Raw genomic sequence first — 21,186 nt, forward strand, 5'->3', positions numbered from 1 at the left:
AAAGTATAATTCCTTCTATCTTTCCAGCTCTTGGTTAATCTTTCGAGTATGGTTTAATTATCAAACTCTAACTTGTTACCATTATTATAATGAACTGTGAATGACCTAAGAAACTCATTTCTTCATTCATTCAATCCCCTTGGCCAAGGTTTTATTCATCTCAGTCATTATAATCATAGAGCACAAACTCTTTACCGAGAGTTTATAGATTCCTTATTGACTAATCATTAATTCTACAAGTATTTAAATCATACCCAATATCCATTCAACTAGCACCCTAGGGTATTAGGTGTCCGGAATCAAAGTATAATAAATACATTGTTAATTACTAAGATAGTCGCAGGTCAAAGGAAACTCTATTACTATGTTCATCTTGAGAATATCCTATTGACAAATATACGGTAATTATAACCATTAGGAATTCTCAGAGTGAGTCAGTTCAATAGTCATATCTTTATATGTACCATCTATATATAAAATTTAATAAATTAGATCTATTAATCTTTATCCAATGAAGACAATTATATATATATTGGTCTTTCCAGATTATTAATGTCCTTTTTAATAATCCTATGACCAAGAACAATTTAGATTAAATTATAAAAGATTTATCTCTCAATATTATGATCACTATCACAATGATAAATCTCTAAATTTAATCAAGGACCTTATTATATTAACATTTTAATATAATAACAATAACAAATTATTTGACACGTGATTGATTGGATTGTGGTCATACTACTTATTCCCAACAATCTCCCACTTGCACGAGAGCCAATCATGATAGATTGGATCTTGGGCATACTATTATCACAATAATCTCCCACTTGCACTAGAGCCAATCAATCATGTGTATAATTTTTCAATGCACATTTGTGTTTATCAAAACCCTTTTGACCTTAAACACCTTTGCTCTTGAGCATGTTTGCTTGACCTTTTGTAAAATACACCTAGTGCATAATAAATATCACGTTTTCTCAAAACATGAAATCTCCCACTACAATAGTGTATAATTTTATTTTAAGGACAATCCTTATTGAACATGATTATAAAAAATCTAAGTAACCATTAGATTTATCTTTATAGAATTGTATCATTATACAAATAGGCTACTTTTTCGAAAAGTTAGTTTGACGATCAAACTTTTTATACTTTCAAGAGAAAGTATATCCTCTATTGAGTGGTATACAATTCTAATAAAAGTAATTGTACTCCCACTATTTCTTTAAGATGGAATCCCTTTTCTAAAAAGGAATTTAACCTCTTATCACAGACATTTTGTCATAAGAAGAGTGATAAAAATAATCTCATTATTTCTTTAGGGTAACCAATAAATCTCATTTATTGGACCTAATATCAATTCTATTGGTGTACAATCTCTTAACACATAAGACATCTCCAAACACTAATATTCTTGAGTTTCAGTTTCTGCCTTTTTCATATCTCATATGGGTAAAAAATTGATTTAGTGAGAAATTTGTTAATTTAGCCACATTTCTAAAATGTAGTCTAAATATTTAACAAAAGATTAGCAACTGAATCAAATTCCTTGTTTGGAGTACATAGAGTACTAGTATTTATACACGGAGAGAATCTCATTTTCTATTTAATAGAATATCAATTAGATATTAGAGATTTTACTTTAAACTCTTATAATAAAAATACTCAATATTTTTATTATTGGTCAAACTAACCCTTAAGAGCAATTTTGATTCGCATCCTCAATACTCATATTGAATTTTTCTAAAAAGGCCACAAACCTTAATCATATTAAGGCCAATTATAAATTGTTTGTAACAAAATAAATCTCCAAAAATGCTTGCAAGAATAATTCTCGCAAAAGCTATTTGCCTAATGGCATTCCAACTTCTAAAGTTGTTTAATTCAAAATATATCGCCCAATACTCCCACTAATTTAAATAAAATCTTTGATAGTCATACTATCTTACTTTGGGCACCACATCTTCTCAAGATGTTCAGCAATAAATAGTAGGGAGATGTCTTTGAAATTAGAACTTATGGCTGTCCAAACAACCCATGTAAAATAATATTACAAATATTTTAAAAGTTCTGATCATTTCAAAAATAATTTTATTGGAAGATATTATTTTAATAGAATTATCATCTCCATGATAACTCTTTCATACACGAGAACAATTCTCAAATGTCAATATATTACTTTCAAGTATGTCACACAAAAATGAGCATATTTAAAAATTTAAAATATAAAAGTAAATCAAGAAATCTATATTTCTGACAAAATTATTTAGAATCACGAATGAGTATCTTGGTTGTCATCAAGTTATTACTCATACCTTTTTCAAATAAACACGATTAAATTATATCCCATATAATTATAATCCCAAATAATTATCTAGTTGTCCAGCCCAAGGCTCAGGACCTTCGTAATCCCAAGGCCGTGAACCAGGCCCTGAGGTGCAGACCATCAAAAAATTTGACGCGGGGTCTAACAGGAAGCCCGGGCCTGGGATCAACGCGAGGAAGCTGGAGGAAGGGACAGAGCCCGCGGCGCTGGAGCGGGTGGCGGTGGAGGCGAGGCAGGCCATACAGAAGGCCCGTCTGGATAAGAAGATGAGGCAGGCAGAGTTGGCGAAGCAGATCAACGAGAGGCCGCAGGTGGTGCAGGAGTACGAGAACGGCAAAGCCCAGCCCAACCAGGCTGTGCTCGCTAAGATGGAGAGAGTTCTTGGTTTCAAGCTCAGGGGCGAAATCGGAAAATGAAAGAAGATTTTCCTTTAATAAGAGTGCTTTGTGTGTTATTCTTATATATTTCAATTAAATATTGAAAATTTCCGGCATTAGGCATTAATGCTTGATTTGGTTTGTGATTACAGGTCAAGCAATCTTTTCTTATTGCTCCACACGAATCACATTTTCAAATAGTACACCATATTTTAAGGGAGTATGTCATGCAAACACCTGATTATAAGGTTAATACATTTGATATTTCAAGTTCGGCTTTTCAAGATGATCCATGGTTTTGACTGGGAGGGAGAAGCCGCGTATCATGCTTGGCTGGGTTATTACAACTCAATTAGGGAAATTGGGAGGGAGAAGTCCACCATAGCTGAGCTTGCAAACCGGTTTTTCTGAATCAATTCATTTACGACGGATGGGGACTTATTTGTCTATGACACGTAATGGGCCATGTGGTGTCTAAATGTATCAGTCATCGTTTTTCGTTGTCGAGTACAAATGAAAAATTAAGCTAAGGACTGATTCGTTTGCAGGAAGAAAAGCTTGAGTATGTTTCTGTGTATTAATTTTTTTTTAGAAATTAAAGTGTTTATTTTTAAAATTTTTGGAGAGGTAATTATTCTTTTATTTTTTTAATTTTTTTTTCTAATTTAAAACTAAAAAAAGGTTGAAAAGTAAAAATTGGCCGGTCCTAGTTCGATCCGACCGATTGGTTTTTGGCTGGTTCAATGATTTTGGGACAGCTTTTATAATGACAATTTTATCTAATAAATCAAATCGAAATTGTTGACGCTTTCTAATAGTTTAGGACCCGTTCGTCTGATCAGTCAGGTCTGATTTTTAAAACTATGATAAAAAGGTTCGAGTTGAGTCGAATTTTAGCTTAGACAAACCGAAATCATGTTGTAAATATATGACTTAAGTCTAGGTCTATTATTTTTTATTCGGTTCGAGCCGGACTTGTTTAAAAGTCCAACAAGACCATAAATTTATTTAAAAATCCTATTTCGTAAATTTAACTCAAAGCAATCAATCTAAAATATGTAAATTGGCATTAAAAACATTCTAGAACTTATAATTTATAATTTATAAATCAAAATTCTTATATATATATATATATATATATATATATATATATATATATATATATATATATATATATATATATAATGCCAATACATGAGTTTGGTGTTCAAAATTATTTTTCAATTTTACCCTTCCTAATAATCTATCCTACTATATATCAGTTATTCTATATTAAAAAACTTCCACTACTTTATCTACTTTCTCATCATATACATTCACGTTCTCTCTTATCTAATTAATTCACACAATCACGAAACTTCTATAATTATCTCTTTCCTCTCTTACTATCTATCATATCAGGTTACTGTTACTGCATAATTGAAAAACTTTTTTTTCTTTTCTGATTCATCTTCTCTTACATCCTTCTCACTTTTACTTAAATATAACATAAAACTTTATATAAGGATAATTGGTGTTTAAATTTAAGTTTCAATATTGCTCCTAAAGAAAGGTTTATTATTAAAAAATTCTTTTATCAGTTACGTTAAATAAAAATTTTTCTATCCATTTTTTCACAATAATCTCATTCAGCCTGTTTGGAATGCATCTGATTTAAAATCATAGATGAATTGAATTCTATTCCTTGCTTTGGAATAGAAAAAAACTATGAAGTTGAATTCCGGTGAGAATCTCTTTCATTTTGTATCAATTTTTGAGGACGAAAATTTTTATAACGTGGCTAGGATGAAAGACCCAAGACTTTTGAAAAGTCCTATTTTAAACTAATCCCAAATTATATATATTTATTTATAGTTTTAATTTCAGAAATTATTTTTATTGAAAAATAATTAAAGGCAATTAATCGGACTTGAAATAAATTAAGGTTTTTATCCAAACTCTATACCTACGGATTATTTTTCTATTTATGATTTAAAGTTCTGAGAATTCGAAAATAATGAGGTTTGGCTATTTAAATTAGAATTTTGTCTAATTTTATAATTATTGAATTATTTTCTATATTTAAATTATAAAATTGGTAGTTATGAAATAATAAGAATTTTATATGATTTGATTTTAGTTACTTTATATTTATATCATTTAATATTTTAAGTTAAAGGTAAAGAAAATTAATTATATTACCATGTATTTTCAATTAGAGTAATTTATTGGGAATCAATTAGTATTTTTATACCACAAATAATATTTTACAGTAATTTTAGAGATTAAATTAGTTTTTAAAAAAATTAATACTTTATGCTTCAATTTTATTAAAATTACCAAATTATCCTTATACCTAATTTTTACCAAAACCCTAAATCCCCAAAATATCATCCTAACCCTAATTTTCCCAAAAACCTAGCCGCCAATGCTAACCCCCCCTTCATACCCCACTAACCGAAGAAAGAAAGAAGGAAAAGAAAAGAAAAAGAAAAGAAAGGGAGGAACAGAGAGCAAAGGGCGTTGAGGAAGAATGGGAAAGGGGGAAGAGGGACGAGAGGGAGACGGCGCTGGCGGACGTCACTACCGCCGCGCCGCCATGTCACATAGAGAAGAGAGAGGGAGAACCAAGGAAGGAGAAGAGAGGGAAGGTCGCGCTGCTACCTCGCCGCCGCTCCCTGCGCCGGTTGCCATCGCCACCACTGAATCATCGCGCTGCCACGCCGCCGCCACCGTCGGGCTGCTGTGCTGCCATCGATACGGTTCACAGAGGAAGGAAGCGCTACGATGAGGAAGGGAGCAGGAGCCCGTCGCGCTCGCTGCAAGTCCGTCGTCCGTGTCTTGTCGCTGTGCTGGAGTCGTCGCCGCCAATGCTGAGCACCACCGCTGCCGCCTTTGATGAAAGCCGCCACCATAGCTGGGAAGAACGGAGTAGGGGTTTTTCTTAAATCTATTTTACATTACAGGGTTGTTGTAAATCGATATTAATGCGTAAAATACATTTTTGTGATTTCGTGAGTCTTATGAATTGAATTGAGCTGTTTTGGTTGAATGAGATTATTAGTTTGATTGATAAATTGACCGATTGAGAAAGCTAAATATTTGGATTAGTTGATTGATGTTGTTAAAGCAGTTTTCCTTGAATTATTAGAGAAGATTTATTATTGCGTTTTAGGTTAATTTTGGAAACGGTTTGATTTTAGAAAAGATTTAATATTAAAATTTGATTTGATATTAAACCCGATTTGATATCGGAATTTGATTTTAAAATAAATTTGGAAAAGACTTGATATTTGAAAACGGGTTATTTATTGAGAATGATTTGCTACTTTGGAAATGATTCAAAAAGTGTTTGAGGAATGGCTTGGTTTGAAACTATTTGAGATGACCGAGAATTCTTAACTATTGATTGATGTTGTTGGTTGAAGTCGGTTAAAATTGCGATTTATAGGATTGGTTGATTGAATTCTGGATTTTGCAGTTTCCTTGGATTGAGTGTTGTTGTGATAATGGTTATTGGAAGTGATTTGACTGATTAACAGGAGTCTGGTTTGATTTGGTTGGAACCCGAAAAGGGTGGCAGTGTCCAAGTTTTAGAGGAGATGCTGTCGAAATTTTATAAAATTGGATGTTTTATTTGAAGTAATTAATTAAAAAGATTTGTTTTTAAACATTATATGTTTTAAGATTGATTTATTTATCAAAGAAAAAATTACATTTTGAATTAGGATTGTTAACGAACGGAATGGAAAGAAGGATGATGAGGATTTTCTTTGAAATATGATTTTTGAATGAATTTGGAAATGAGATTTGGATTGATGAATGATTATGATGTTGAGAATGTTGAGATATGATCTTTGAATTATTCATATGGCTTATGAATTTGAAATATCTGAGATACGAGATTCCCTGGATTAAGTGCCGTGGCTTGCCACCACGTGTACCAGGTTGAAAACTCGATACTCTGTTGACCCTACGACGTAAGTGTGACCGGGCACTATATAAATTCCCGGGAATGTTACCCCTATTGAGCAATATTGATTATTTGAGAAAAAGCTATGCATAGACTCTTGGGGATGCACATCGGGGGACAGCCTAAGGACAATTCAGACTTGTCGGGTTGGCTGGATAACCGACAGATGAGCCTCATCAGCCATAGGACAGGCATGCATCACATGCATTTGTATGCTTTGCTTGGGTTTGAACTTGTTTTGGTTTGCCTAATTGCTAAACTGTTCTTAACTGCTACCTACTTGTGCTTTCCTTGTCTGTCTTGCCTGTGTTTGTCCTGGCGTGCTACATTTGAGAATGAACTTTGGTGCTGAGTTAATGATTATGTTGTTTGATTGCGTGGTTGGTTTCTGATTGAGATTTTCTTATAAGAAAGGAAATGTTTTGGATTTCTAAAAGATTGAACATTGTTTCTTTGAAAAGGTTTTGAACAATTACCTATTGGTTTTTAAAAGATTCATAAGGCAATGATAATTACTGAGCTTGAAAATAATTTTCTTGTTGAATATCTTCTTATGACAACTTTGAAACTCTGTGGTGAGACCATGTGGTTAGGTTCTCACCCCCCTACAGCTTTACCTTTTCTGGAACCGGATGAAGAAGCATTAAGAAAAGTTATATTGCATTTGGTTTATATGTTGTTGTGTTAATTAGATTATTTTCTTCCCTCGTCTTTTTTTTTATTACAAGTTTGTAAGAGGGATAGGAGTTGTATGTTTTATATGTATATTATATTATGAGATATTATGTAAGGAGTCTTGTATATGAATCTATGCCTGCTTGTATTTTTCTTAAGATAAAGTATTTATTTCCGGTTTTTAAAGAAATCAGCGATACAGTGTCGAGTCACAGGCTCCTATTTTAATATTTAGTATGTAAAGTAGTCGTAATACTTCTTGCTATCACAGTAGCACAGCCGGAAGCATGATTTCTGATAGTGAGGGTGTTACATTTTTCATTCAAAAAATTTGAGAAAAAAATATAATAATAAAAAGTATAATTATGAAAAATGAACAAGAATAATGTAAGAAAAAATAAAAAATAAGTTATGTCCCTTATTAGTATCTATGTGTCCTTCCTATCAGGATGGACATAAAATACACTAATTCAGTGTCTTTGAACACAATGTCTCTGTCCATGTCTCATTTGCTAAACACAATTTTGTATCTATGTGTCTCTGTCTCAGTGTCCCGTCCCTGTAAACAAATGCAGCTTCAGATTCTGATCGACAGATGCATTCGGAATAAACGGCGTACTGGTGGCGAGCTGGCGATGATGACTTGGCTCTCTGCATTCTTTGTCTCGCTTTCCTTCTCTCTCTCCCTCTCTCCGTCACGTCTCTGTCTCCCTCGCCCAGTCTACGGCAGAATCACCGGCAGCGACGAAGACTCGGCTCTCCCTCTCTTGTACTGGCGACGATGCGACACGTCTCTTCCTCTCTCGCACCAGCGGCGACGCGACATTGCTCTTCCTCTCTCGGGTCCACAGCCAACAACTTAGACGGCTTGTAAATCCCTCTCTCAAATCTGTAGCGGGCGGCGCTTCAATGACAGTGACTAAGCGTTGTCTATTTTTCTATTTTCTTAATTTTTAATTTTTTTTATTTTTCGATTTGTGGTACTAGGAGCTGGGAGGACTGTTCTGTTTGTTTATTGTTAAATGTTCATGTTCTCTGTTTTTCTATTGTTCATGTTCTAATGTTCATATTGAATTTCTTATATATTCTATATCTATTTTATATTTTTCTATTTCTGGTTCTACTTGTTGATATTTATAATATTAATATATTATTTTGGAGTTTTTTATATAGAAAAAAGGAGAAGGCAGGGTGGCCCGCCAACCTCCAGACTGTCTTTTGGTGGACAGACCGATTAAGACGGATTTTGGCAGGATGGGGCAAAGCAGAGCAGGCTGACCCGCTTTGCCAATCTTAATTTTTACTGAACAACTATACAATTTCTTTTTTTGAGAAAGGACAAATAGGTTCTTGACCTTTTGGCCTGCGGACATTTATATCCTTGAGAATTTGAAAATACATTTAAATTCTTGACTTTCTCAAAATCTGGACATATCAATCATTGGGTCTAGTTTGTCCCATTTTAAAAATTTTTCCACGTGTACATCCGTATATCGGCCAAATCAAGACACCAGAAGCCATGTTTGATGTTTTCGTTGGGTCTGCCAGACCCAAATAAACAGAAAGATGTGTCCAAATTTTAAGAAGGTCAATAAATTAAATATATTTTCAAATCGTTAGAAATTTAAATGTCTTTAGGCCAAAAAGTTAAAGACCTATTTCTCTTTTTTTTTTTCAGATAAAACTTTTAACAATTTACACCAACAGCTATAATTTCTGGTCGAGTTAAATCTCAAATTCATCCCTGAAAGATACCCCAATCTCCATATTAGTCCCCAAAAGATAAAGTTAATCAAAAGAGTCCCCGAAAGATACCCAAGTTAATCACATTTGTCCTTCCGTCAATTCTCTTAGTGACCTGGCTAACGTCTGCTGACGTGTTTCGTTAGCTTCCAACGTGGAAGAGGCCAACGTGTCATAACCGATTGCTGACAAGGTAAGTTTGGCAAAACAGTTCAAATCAGTCCCTAATTGTTTGAAACCTAATCCTAATTTCGACGATAAATACGTCGTCTTCAACAATCAGTGGGCCATATGATTGGGTTAGTGTTGAAATTGCTGATTTCGGGCGACGATGGAGGCAGCAAATGGAGGCCGTGGTGGTGGTGTGTCGTTCTACTAGACTATGCCTCTGCCAACCTACATGTCTTCTTCTTCTTCTTCTTGGATATCATTTGAACTTTGGAGATGGCTTAACTTAACTTTTTGCCCTTTTTGATTGTGATGAGTCTTCTCTTGCGTCCTCTTCGTTAGCCTTCCTCTTCTCTCTATCACTATTTTCGTCATCCTCATTAGTCTCTGTCTTCTCTCCGTCACCGTTTTCTTCATCGACAGCCACTGCAGGCTGTTTGGCACTTGATTATCTTCTGATTCCAACGTGGATGCTTTTGGATCAGACTGTTCAGCTTTATCTTTGTTGCTAGATGCTCTGTTCTTGGCTGATCTTTCGAATTCCTCCAGAACTGAGCGGACTTCTTCATTGTTAGCAAGATCCAAAGGAGTCTTTCTTGCCCTTGTCTTGGCAGTAAGACTCGCCCCTTTCTTGGCCAAGTACCTAACAAGCTCCAGATGGGAACCTTGAGCTGCGTAGTGTAATGAATTCATGCCTTTGCGAGTACAAGCTGTGATGGATGCACCAGCTGCAACTAGAGCCTTAACAACTTCCAAATGCCCCTTCTGAGTGGCAAAGTGTATTGCGGCCATGTCATCCATAGCAGAAGCACCAACATCAACCTTATTCTTGCACAGATAACTTACTATCTCTGCATGTCCAGCAAATGCTGCTAAATGAAGTCTATGGTCCAAAGCTAATTGTCAAAGGAACAAAGTGGAAATGCTATAATTTCCAAGACAAACCAAATTCATTTTACCCTATATAAAACATCCTTACTTATTTCTAATTCTTCCTAGGGTATCTTTAATTAGAGGAAAAAAATTGGGTGAAAGTTTTCTTTGATGAGCTTCATGAGTCCATGTGTAATTTTAGTCATCAAACACTTCCATGAAAAGTTTCACCCCATTTTTACTCGCCAATAAAACAACCTTACCCCATAATAACAAGTTCACAGGGCATTACACATTAAGCACATAACAAAGTACCAAATCATTTTCAGATAAAACATGCAGCACAACTCTGTTCATGCAACAAAAAGATAAAAAGCATAAACAATAAGTCAACAGAGATTCCAATACAATGGTATTAGGGAAGCTAATCCACGATTCGATGCAGATAGGTCAAAAAGGAAAGGGAAGAAAATCACGGTGCAATGGATTCAATTATCATCAGGAAAGAACAAGTTAAACTTCAAAGCAAACGAATTGAATGGAGAATTTACCGTGGGAACCGAACAGAGTGTTAGGGTTCCTTTAGCAATTAGTAGTGATAATAAATGAGAGGAGGATACGGTGTTCTCGAATGCTTGTCTTTGGAATTAACAGCCAAAGGGTTTGAAGTCAAAATCATCTGAACAGCGACGAGATCACCAGACCTTGCCGCCGTATGGAGCTCATCGCCGGTGCTTCTTCTTTGTGGGTTGCCTTTACCCATCTCCACACGTTCCTCTTTTGCTGCTTCACTTCACACACTTTAAAACCAACCAACCACAAAATCTCCATTCTGCCCACAAAACGGCGCCGAATCATGACTATCAGGGCATTCACTCAAAACGGCGTCGTTTTTCTTCTCTGCCAGCGTGGCAGTTAACGTCACATATCAGCAGACGTTAGCCAAGTCATCAAGCGATTTGACGGAAGGACGAATCTGATTCAGTCGTGTATCTTTCAAGGACTCTTTTGATTAACTTTATCTTTCGGGGACTAATATGGAGATCGGAGTATGTTTCATGGACGAATTTGAGTATTAACTCATTTCTGGTCATACAATATTCACAACCCAATTCATTTTCCATCCACACATTACCAAGCCAAACCTAACTTTCATGTCAAAAACAGCGTTACCAGTAAAAAACAGCGTTACCAATAACATCACAACCAAAGGACAAAAAAGTTACATAAGGTCCACTGTCATTAATGTCCAACAACTTAATTAAATAATTAATGAATAACCAATATCCACCCTCATTAAGCATGAACAAGCTACACAAACCTATGTCTAACACATGCCTGAGCTTGTGGAGACAATCATGATAAGGCGTCACAAGTTCACTGGCCCACGCACGTTTCTCATGTGAGGAAGAAAATAGCTTTACTCACACTAGCATTATTGGCCGTTACTATAATAGTCCCCTTCACCGCTATCATAGTCTTATATAGCAATCAACGAAGCCTTTAGACACAAGAGAGACTGAAACAATGGTAACAATATTAGGTACTCATACAGTGATCCCAAAAGAAGAGACCCCAAAGGGTCTTCTATGGCTATCAGACAACGACCAACTTTGGCGATGGAGTCATACACCTTCAATCTACCTTTACAACCCAAAACAGAACAACGCCAAGAACAACAACAATACTGTCGTCGATGTCAATGTCCTCGTTGAGCGAATGCGAGATTCTCTCAGCGAGATTCTCGTTCACTACTATCCATTAGCCGGGAGGCTGAGTTGGACGGACGGTGGCCGTTTGGAACTCGATTGCAACGCAAAGGGGGTATTGCTTCTCGAAGCTGAATCGAAGAAATCAATGGCGGAATATGGAGACTTCACTCCAAATGAACCCAGCATCAAAGAACTCATCCCAGCTGTTGACTACTCTCGTCAAATAAACGAGCTTCCTTTGTTCTTGGCACAGGTGACAAAGTTCTACGGCGGCGATGGCGGCTTTGCAGTCGGAATCCTTTTCTCTCATGCAATAGGCGACGGCCCCGCCGCCATTGGCTTCATCAACTCATGGGCGAAGCTCGCTCGAGGTGCGAAGCTAGATCCAAGCGAGCTTCCGTTTCTCGACCGAACCGTGCTCAAACCAACTGAGCCATTAACTCCACCCCTGTTCGACCACCGGGAGTTCAAGCCTCTGCCGCTCATCCTCGGAAGAACCGACAGCATCGAAGAGCAAAAGAAGAAGACGACCTTCGCGCGGTTAAAACTCACACCAGAACACGTCCAGAAGCTCAAAATGAATGCGAATGCAAATGCAAATGTAACCGTAAATGGAAACGGTAACGGTAACGCTCCTCATAACCCATCTCCGAGACCGTACAGCAGATTCGAAATTATCAGCGCACATATATGGAGATGCGCTTGCAAAGCTCGTAATCTTGAAGAGAATCAACCAACGGTCGTTAGATTCAACGTCGATATTCGCAACAGATTGAATCCGCCACTTCCTCAAAACTACTTCGGAAACGCGTTGGGTCCGACGGTTACGCCAACTTGCTACGCTAAAGAAATCACCACTCAACCAATCAGTTACGCAGCGCAGAAAATAAGGGAAGCTGTTAATAAAGTGTCGAATCACGAGTTTGTTAAATCACAAATGCATTACGTGGCAGGGTTTGAAAACCGTTGGGATCTGATTAGGACACATTATTCGGAGAAAGGTGAGTATAGAGCTGATGTGCCTTTCTTTGGGAATCCTAACATTATACTTGGCAGTTGGATGAGCATGCCGTTTTATGAGGCTGATTTTGGGTTGGGGAAGCCGTTTTATTTTGGTCCTTGTGGTCTGTGTCCTTATGATAGAGGGATGATTGCTCTAATGCCTGACGAAGATGGTGATAATGGATATGGTGTTGTGGTGTACATGCACTTTCAGGTAGACCACATGAAAGATTTCATCAAATACTTTTGGGAAGATATTTGAAAACAAGGGATGAAGATGATGGTATTAGCTCTTTCAAAATAATTTAATCTGTCTTTTGTATTTTCTTCTTTTTGAAAAAAAAAAATTCACTAGTGTGATAAAATTCAGTTTGCTAGAGCTGAGTTGGGTGTGTTATTATTGGAAAAGTATAAGTAACAAACAAGATTTTTGAACAATGTGTAAACAATGTAAATTAATAGGGTTAAAAGAGTAAATTTAATTAGTAGCATTAAATTAGGGTGTAATGTATTTTTATTTGATTGGTGGTTGTTTATGTTGTTCAAAATTTTCATTGTTCCTCTAGCACTCCCCGATATTATTTCCATTCACTTTTGTATTTCCTGTCGTGTTGATGGCAATAATGAATGTCGGTCAAAAACTTTTTAATAAAATATAATTTTGTTGGAAGAATAGTCTAGAACAATAATGAATTCTTTATCAAAGTTTAATTTTATTTGTTACAAGTGCAAATCAATAAAAATTGAGAGTATTAAATCTCGGATAATCTCTCAAAAAAATTACAATGAGATATACGTGTGTTATCGGCTATGAAAATAAAGGAGTTTGTAGATAAGCATATAAGAATTTAGATGACAATAAAGTAAAGCAAACAACTAAAGATAATAAATACTAACCATCTTCAATAGGGAACTCATCCCAATTTCTAATTATGATCCATATGTCATAAAAAGTAATTCCATATCAACTTTTGCGTCATAAACAGTAAATAGGAACTCAAAGCATCTCTCTTCTCTATTAGGAAGAATTAACTTTAGTCCTTATTGTGGTCCCACTTAATTAATTAATTAAAATATTTAAAATTAAAGTAATTATTTTTTTCAATAATATTATTTAAATTTATAAATTTTAAAATAATTCACTATTAAAAGATATTAATATTAAAAAAATTCATATGTAACAATAATACACAATATATAATTTGAGATTACACTAATTTGTAAAATTACTTAATATAAAGAAAAACATAATTAAGCTCTATAGTTGACGACAAGTATTGTAAAATTGTCATATATGTTCAATCAAGTCCTCTTTCAATTGTCTATGCTGCTGCCTATTTCGAAGTTGGACATTTCTTTAGAGAAATTAATGGTATGGTGCAAAATCTTCCTCTCCCAATTGAGGTTGTGATAAGCCATTTTCGACATCGTCATACTCTAAGTCTTGAGCAAAATTTCTTGCATAAGTGTCTCTTTCATCCTCAACAATCATATTATGCAATATAATACAAGCTCTTATTATGTTGGCAAGCTTCTTTTTCCAAAAGCGAGCTGAACCACGTATAATTGCAAAGCGTACTTGCAACACTCCGAATGCTCGCTCCACATCTTTTCTTTGCCCTTCTTGATAATGTGCAAATAACTTGCGTTTCTCCCCTTGTAACTTTGAGATTGATTTGACAAATATGGCCCATTCAGAATAAATACCATCTGCTAAATAGTATCCCATAGTATAATTATTACCATTAATAGTATAATGAGTAAAGTATCGTTTTTGTCTCCAACGTTTGAGATATGTCCCAAAGTTGTCCCTAATATTTCAATCGTCCTATTTAAATCCCTAACGTTTCAAAATTGGCTCAATGTTATCCTGCCGTTAGGGATTTGTCAACAGAATTGACGGTGGGACAAAATTGAGACGATTTTAAAATGTTAGGGACTTAAATAGAACGAAAATGTTGGGGGATAAAAAATGATACATAGAAATAAATTTTAATTTTATCCTTCAATAATATCAATTTTTTACTGTATTTAATATTCAATTATTTTTTTAATCACATCTAAGTAAATTACAGTTAATCACACTACTTTTATTCTAAATAAATTTTTTTATATTTTTATATTAACTTATAACTTTAAGTGTAAAATTATAAAAAATAAATTTATTTAGAATGAAAGTAATGTGATTAAGTGTAATTTATTTAGATGTGATTGAAAAATAATTGAATACTATGTACAGTAAAAAAATATTATTAAAGGATAAAACTAAAATTTATTTTTATGTATTATTTTTGTCTCCAACATTTTCGTCCTATTTAAATTCCTAACGTTTCAAAATCGTCTCAATTTTGTCCCGCCGTCAATTCTGTTAATGGATCCCTAACGGTAGGACAACATTGAGTCAATTTTGAAACATTAGGGACTTAAATAGGATGATTGAAATGTTAGGGGCAACTTTGGGACTTACCCTAAATGTTGGGATAAAAACGATACTTTACTCTAGTATAATTTACCTCTGGAGCACGGTCATTTAGAATATCATCGAACACTGGAGAACGATCTAACACGTTGATATCGTTATTTGAACCAGAAATTTCAATATTAATTATGATATAAATAATTAATATAAATTATTAATTAAATAGAAATTTAATTATTTAATCTAATTAATTATTATAATTATTGATAAATTAATTATGATTTAATTATTTAATTAATTATTATTTAAATAATTAATATAAATTATTAATTAAATAAAATATAATAATTTATTATAATCATTAATATGAATTAATTATTATTTAATTATTTAATATAATTATTTAATTAATTAAAATTTTATATAATTATTTATTTTTATAATAACTTACCAAATAGCAAGTTATTATTGGACAACAAAAGTCCCTATTCAAAAGGACTTTCCCTTCTCGATCCAAGAGAAGGAATTCCTTTTCATTTCACTCTAACGGTTGGTCTCTTTCTTTTTCTGACATGCACACTAATAAGAACTCCAAAAAGTAACTGTTGGAGTTGTTCTAAGGTTTTTTATCATAATCATTAATTATAACACAACAATTACCTAGAGTAATTCTATTTCATTATCTCTAACATCGGAAAAAAGTCAAGTGGATATAGTTAATCCCAATCCATAAGTAACATTAATGGAAACAAGATTAACTAATCATTCTAATGAATTACCAATCTAAATTGGACATTAATGACTCAAGATCACCTAATTTTCCAATTCCAAGCCAAAAATGCTAAAGAATATACTCTAAAGCTAAGAGAGGCATTTTCACAAACACTTGAAAGGTATAAAATGAAAGCATGGTAAAATAGTAAGAATTAATAAAAACTAAAACTAACAATTGCAAGATAACTATAACAATCACTAAAACAAGCATAAAGGAAACATAAAATATCAAATTGCGTTAAATAAAATTGAAATTAACAAGAGTTCATGAACTAAAAAATGGCACAAATGAGAAATTAACAAGAGAAATTAGGAGAATTAAGGTAATGGAGCATATAATTGAAATAATACTTAAACAAGAATTAAAGACTAAAACTAAAGAGAAATTGATCTGAGAATCCTAAATGCTAGAGAGAAAAGGAAGTTTCTCTCTCCTTAAAACTACCCTAAAATATGTTCCTAAGCTACCTTAATTGCTTTTCCTTTGTTCTTTCTTGAATTTGGTTTCAACTACTTCAAAAAGAGTTGAATTGGGCTTTAGAAGGGCTGAAATTGCAACCCACATGTTGCATTAAATGAACTCACGTGATCACAGTCGTGCGTACGCACGCCTGACCATGCGTACGCATGGTTGCACGAATTTACAAATTGCGTACGCATGCATGATTGTGCGTACGCATGGTTGCACGAATTTACAAACTTGCGTATGCATATATGATTGTGCGTACGCATGATCTTGAAACACTCCAAATTTCATTTCTTCATGGATTCTTCACTTTTTGCATGCTTTTTCCCCACTTCTTCAATCCATACCTACCTTGTAAACCTGAAATCACTCAACAAATACATCAAAGCATCGATGGGTTACTATTCACACTCAAAGAATGATTCATATTACTATAGATGGAGGAACTATCCGGATTTTAGTTGAAAAAGTTAAGACCAAGGAAACTTCAATGTTTCATATTCCATCCATTAAGAACCATCATCTCCTTACTCATACCAAGAACCATCATCTCTCTATTCATATCAAGAACCATCCTCTCTTTATTCTTATCAAGAACCATCATCTCTGGAGCTAGCCTTAGCTAAACTCGCCAAAAACACAATTAGCTTCATGCAGGAAATCAAGGCCTCCATCAGAAACTTGACAGTTCAAATGGATCAAATAGCCAGACAAATTGCTGAGAGGCCTACCAACACCTTTTTCAGTGACACAATTCCAAATCTAAAGGAAGGATGCAAAGCAATAAACTTGAAGAGTTGAATAGTGCTTAGCAAGAACAATGAATATCAAACCGGGACTACAAAGGAGGAGTTAGAAGTGCAAGAGCAAAACCAAGAGACCCATGTACCAAGTGAACTTCCAATAAGGAAGGAGGTAGTGGAGGAATACAAGCCTAGGATTCCATATCCTCAGAGGCTATGAGAGGAAGATGCACAAACAAAGGAGGAAGTCATGCACACTCCATGCTTACACATTCCAATAATTAAGGAGGAAAAATGCATGCAAACTTTCGGAAAGAAAAATCTAAATGCACCACCTACATTTGAATTGAAGTCTTCTCCCTCAACACTTAAATATGCTTTCTTTGATCCTAGTGAATCAGAAAATTATATGGGGGTTATTTTTTAGTGGGTATCCTTTTTCTCCTCATGTCCATTGAAGTCATTTCTCTTAACCAACTGGAAGAAGAGAAAGAAAATTCAAGAACCAATCATCAAGCTAGTGATGTTAAAGAAGCGTTTGTTGGGAGGCAACCCAACATTAGGTAATTTCTTTTCATTTTTCTTTTTGCTTTGCTTCATGTTGCATATGTATTTCATGGATTAAGTTTAGTGTTGCTACACCAATATGATTGCTTTCATTGATTGTGTCACACTAAGTTTGGTATTCTCACACCAAGTTTGGTGTTACCACACTTCATCCATGCAAGGTCCACTCCCCCGTGCCAATACATTAGTAACATATTTATTTTGCTTTATTTTGCCTTTACTTTGGTTTTGTTTTTAATTTCTGTTTGTTTTATTTGAATAAGTTTTTGCCTTGCATCCTTATTTTCACTAGACAATCATGATTATTCCTATTTTTATCACCACTGTTTTTCTTTGTTGCTTGAGAACAAGCAACCATTCTAAGTTTGGTGTTGGAGGCTATGCTCTACATAGCCTAAAAGGATGATGAAGAGGAAGATGATGAAGTTGATGGAAATGAGAACTAAGGTTGTTGATTTCTAATCGCTTCCTTCCTTTTTAATTATATGCATATGTTATCTTGTTCTATCTTATATAACGCATTTAGAATTCTTATTAGTCAAGTGCATATCATTACTTGTCCATCACAACATGACAATTATAATTGTGCTTGCTCCTAAATGTGGGTAAGGATCATGTGCCAAGAAAGAACAAAAAGAAAAAAGGATTGATAATAAAGAGCATGACAATGTGAGTTTGGAAGGCCAAACTAACTAAGAATGTTCAACACAAGCTGAGCCAAATTGCTTGAGGTCTTAGTCTAGATGACTATTATGGAGTCTTTACACTTGACAAAGTCTTGAAGGAGCAACATGTAATGAAAAAAAAAAAAGAAAAAGGGTTGGAAGAGAAGTCAAAGGCCTTGAGTACCTCTGAGTAAGGATATTGAAAGAGAAATAAGCTCAAAGAGCATCCTAGTCAAGTGCTTGTGGTGCTTATGTATCAAGCAAAAAAAGCTTGAAAACAAAGCATTTAGAGTCATGGCTAGGTTCAAGGTGCAAAGCACTCCCCCAAAAAAGGAGAAAGCTAAAGGCTCTGAGCACTAATGATGGGAAATATTCAAAGGACATAGTAAACTCAAAGAGCTCCCAAATGATGTGCTTGTGGTGTTTTTGTATCAAGCAAAGCTTGAGGCAAAATATTTAGAGTCGTGACTAGGCTCAAGGTACAAAGCACCCAATGAAAATAAATTATAGAAAGAAAGTAAATAAGCTTGCTTCAAGGTGATGATTCAAGGAAGGATTCTATAATCTAATCCGGACAGAGGCCTTGAAAGATTATAACCAATTGTGTTGAATTGTGCATAAGTGAAATGGCTAACTAAACTCATTTGGATTGCAACCATTCCCCCTTGTATTTTAAAGTTGAAAAATTTGATGACTAAGCCATGATTCTTTGATTGCTTGAGGACAAGCAAGAGCTTAAGTTTGGTATTGTGATGCATGAGCATCTTAAGCACTTTTCATTAGCATTTCTTATAGAAAAGTTGTGACTTTTGCTTAATATTTATATGATTTTCAAGACTTTTCTATTAGTACTTTGATTTCCTTGGTTTCATTATTCTTGTAGAAAAATATTAGGAAAAAGAAGCAAAAGAACAAGAAGGAACCAAGAATTAAAGACAAGTGCAAAGAGAATTCGTGGATGCTGTCAATCCTGACCTCTTCATACTCCAACGAGCACAAATTGAGCTATAGAGGTTCAATTGACGCGGTTCTTGCAGTATTATAAAGCCAATTTTTAGAGCTTTCCAACAATATATAATAGTCTATACTTTTTCTCTAGCATCACGGCGCTAAATGCCGCGACATTGACATTTAGCGCCAAACCGCGTCCAGCAATCACCATTCCATTCGGGACTCCAGGTGCCAAACGCCATAAACCGGCATTTGGCGCCAGACAGGAAGCAAGGAAGTGCGAAATTGTGTAAAAAGCAACACCAAATGGCATCAAAGTTGCGCCAAATACCTACAACATCTCCGGACCCGAAAAATCTTCGTAATTAATGAAGATTTGAATACACCAAGCTTAAATTACAAGAAAGATCATTAGTTAGTCAAAGAGTCATTGAAAAAAGATTTGATTTGATTAGATTTGATTTTGTTTTGATTTAGTTTGAATTTGAATGATTAGATTTGATTTTGTTTTGATTTAATTTGAATTTGAATTCTAGGTTTAGTCTTAGAGGTTTTACTATAAATAGGAGAGTTTCTTCCTCCCCAAGAACACACACTACACTCGTTCTCTCTTCCCTCTTTTCATTCTTCATTAGTTTTAGGTTTTACTTTAGATTAGGATTTGGAATTATCTGCACTATGAGCAACTAATCCTCCATTGTTAAGGTTAGGAGCTCTATTTACTTTGATGGAATAATTATTTATTCTTCTACTCTTGATTAATGTTTTGATTATTGTTTAAGAATTGGTTTCGTTCTTCATCTTAAGAATTAGTGATTATTGAAAAATAACTCTAATTCAACTTGAATTCTATTTGAGTCTTGGAAAAGTTATATCATTAGAATTATAGCTTGAAACTAATTTCTCACAATTCTCTAATTATCTGGATTTAACACGATATGTGACATATAATCGTCTTATTTTTGGGTTCTTAGGGTTTATGTGGCTTATAAACTAGAACTTAGACTTAACCTTCTAATTTAATTAAGTGACAAAGAATTGGCAGTTGATTAGGTTATATGAGATCAAATTACTAAGGAATTAGAGTTTAATCACTTAGGGTTTGCCATGAACATAATCTTTGTATGATTAAGGTAGTTAACATTGAATATTAATCCGAAAATTTAAATATCTCTGACACCTTAACTATTTTTATCATATTATTTTAACCAATTTTAGTTTGCTTTTATTTAATTCTATGTTTTTATGTTATTTGCTATTGAAACCCTAAATGTTGATTGTTTGACTAGAATAATCAATTTACTATTGTTTGCTTAATCCGTTAATCCTCGTGGAATTGATACTCACTCACCTATGTTTATTACTTGGTACAACCCAGTGCACTTGCCGGTAAGATGTGGATTGTAAATTTCTCACCATGTGTGCCTCCTCTTTACGTTCTTATTCCATCATTCCAATATATATCTTGGTGACACTTTATTTACTCACTCAAAGTTTAACGCACTCAGAGAGTGACGGCACAATATCCCTCTTGACTCGAATAATAAGCATTGGCATTTAACTTTAGATGATATCGCATTGTATGTAACCGAAAATTTGTTGAATGTTGAGTTAGAAACCTGCTATACAACTTCATATACCGTATAACTTAGAGCGGACTGCGTTGATCTTGTGATGCAATTCACCTTTCCTCTAAATTGTGCTTGGACTTCCCTGAACTTCTCGTGAGTATACACATGCTAAAATTGAGCTTCTATTGAGGATTTTGTT

The 21,186-nt window shown here is 34.4% G+C and overlaps 1 protein-coding gene and 2 pseudogenes across 2 annotated transcripts; 1 reads left to right on the forward strand and 2 right to left on the reverse strand.

The window, feature by feature from the left end:
• Window positions 1-5,268: 5,268 nt before the first annotated feature.
• Window positions 5,269-10,880, reverse strand: LOC107641264 (uncharacterized; annotated as a pseudogene).
• A 421-nt stretch (window positions 10,881-11,301) lies between these two features.
• LOC107644361 (spermidine hydroxycinnamoyl transferase pseudogene) lies at window positions 11,302-13,269 on the forward strand (annotated as a pseudogene). Its single transcript, XR_015883141.1, has one exon. The product of XR_015883141.1 is annotated as a spermidine hydroxycinnamoyl transferase pseudogene (transcript).
• A 928-nt stretch (window positions 13,270-14,197) lies between these two features.
• On the reverse strand, window positions 14,198-14,560 carry LOC148566156 (uncharacterized). The gene has a single exon (XM_088487404.1). It carries the CDS (start codon window positions 14,558-14,560, stop codon window positions 14,198-14,200), a length of 363 nt encoding a protein of 120 aa, XP_088343530.1.
• Window positions 14,561-21,186: the final 6,626 nt, after the last annotated feature.

This window comes from Arachis ipaensis, chromosome B5, assembly GCF_059453495.1.
Source record: "Arachis ipaensis isolate K30076 ecotype BB chromosome B5, ASM5945349v1, whole genome shotgun sequence".
NCBI lineage: Eukaryota > Viridiplantae > Streptophyta > Magnoliopsida > Fabales > Fabaceae > Arachis > Arachis ipaensis.